Here is a 1,922-nt window from a genome sequence, read left to right on the forward strand (position 1 = left end):
AGCACTGTGTCCAACAGTACTCTGCTGCTCTTTATAAGGTTTCCATGGTTAATTTTTTAGACGTGGACTACCTCTTCCTTCTCCCTAGCCTCTCTTAGTTTGGAAGTGCTTCTGAAACCTGCTGGTGGGTGGCCCTGCTGAGATTAGAATGACCGGTGGTATCACTTCTAGCATCACAGCACTTGCAACACATCAAGCCACCACAGCACGAAACTGACAAGTGAAGGGTAGGGATCAGTCATGCGTGGGTTTAAAAGTTACTTAACATTTCGAGCTTTAGTAGCTCCAGAAGGCTCTTAGAGGCTAAATGAGGCAATGCGTATGAACTACCTGACTCATGGCAGACACTGCATTAGTAGTTATCAAACTTCAGAGACAACGGACAGTGAATGGCCAAATGCTGGGGAGATTCCAAGAAAAGTGAATCCTGTTATCTTGGATTATTTTTGAAAAGGGTTTCGTGCCTTGCCCAGCAGGGGGCTGCAGGGATAAGCTCTCCAGGAGCCTGAAGAGACCTTATCGGCTCAGTGGTCTCACCTCAGGGTTGTGCTCTTCTGAGCTGCCATTAGGCTAGCAGTGGCTGGGGTTTCAGGCATTCTAAGTGGGTTTTGGCACTCAGAACTGACCTAGCTGTTCCTGTTGCTGCTGGTAACCTAAGAGACACAGGTGGAGCGTGACTGGCTGGTATCTGCAAAGCATAAAATCCCTCTAAGTCAAATAAATGTACTAGTTCAGCAGTCTTGAGGTGTGGAGATGCTGGTTGGCAGAGTTGATGGGAAATTGCAGTAGAGGATGACTTGAGGAGAAGACCTTTTGAAAGTGTTTGTTTCTTCCAGGTCACTCACCTGTGCTGGGTCCCCAGAGAACCATACATCCTACAGACCTCGGAAGATAAAACCATCAGGTAGGTGTAGTGGGCAGCAGGGATAGTGCTCGTAGTGAAGGTGTGTGGTTCTCCTACGTCCATGCTTCTCCACATTGTTGGGCCCTTCATTAGAGCCTTCTGCTCCTCTACCCAGTCTGGTGCAGAGCCTTTCGGATCTGGTCCCATGGTTCATCTAGGAAGAAGTTGGAAGATGGGAAGTCAGAGGAAAGCCCCTATTTTGTTCTTAAGTCCTCAAACTGATTTATTTATTTCGCCTTGAATACTTTAAAGAGGTCTTTAATAGATTTGTGAAGTGAAATACATTGATTGATTTTTTTAAAATGTTTTATTGTGAATTATGTGGTAGTTTACATGGGAAAATTTTAGTTTTACATTCATCCTATCCTGTATTGTTTCATTGCCATGGTTACAATTCCCTCCATGCATCATCAACCAACCAAAGGGTATATACCCTGCAAGCCTGCTCCCCAGGTCATCAGCACACAGTCGCTCTCTGGGTCTAAGTGCTCCAAAGTTTTCTCCTCTCTCAGTCCAAGGCCAGCACTGGTTTTGTTTGGTTTTCCCTTTCAGTGTTTTGTTGTTTTTGTTCATTCTTTCTTCTTCCTGTCTTTCCTTTTCTCTTGATTTTTTTTTTTTAAAAGAATATTGCTTTTGGTGAAGGTTTATACAAACAAGACTTTAGATTCCCATTCAACAATTTCTACACAAAATTTTCAGTGCCATTGGTTACATTCTTCTTCAATGTCTAAATATTCTGATTGTTCTGTTGTGGTTGTTCCTTTTGCATTAATCTAGTTTCTCTGCCCCCTTACATTTTCATCTTTGTTTTTTTTTTAACTTTTGGCAGTGGCGGGGGCTTTTTCTGTGTTGTTGTTTTTTTTTTTTCTTCTTCTTAAATGTTTTATTGTGAATTATGTGATAGTTTACATGGGAAAACATTAGCTTCACATTCATCCTATCTTATATCGTTTCATTGCCGTGGTTACAATGCCCTCCATGCATCATCAACTAACCAAAGGGTATACACTATAAGCCT

At 42.5% G+C, this 1,922-nt stretch overlaps 1 protein-coding gene across 1 annotated transcript in view; it reads left to right on the forward strand.

The window, feature by feature from the left end:
- Nucleotides 1–1,922, forward strand: part of WDR31 (WD repeat domain 31) — a 27,268-nt gene that overhangs the window by 17,711 nt on the left and 7,635 nt on the right. Inside the window, exon 7 of the mRNA XM_006865701.1 lies at nt 837–904. Within this exon, the coding sequence (XP_006865763.1) occupies nt 837–904 (68 nt within the window). The remainder of the gene's footprint in view (nt 1–836; nt 905–1,922) is intronic.

This window comes from Chrysochloris asiatica, unplaced genomic scaffold (assembly GCF_000296735.1).
Source record: "Chrysochloris asiatica unplaced genomic scaffold, ChrAsi1.0 scaffold00081, whole genome shotgun sequence".
Taxonomy (NCBI): Eukaryota; Metazoa; Chordata; class Mammalia; order Afrosoricida; family Chrysochloridae; genus Chrysochloris; species Chrysochloris asiatica.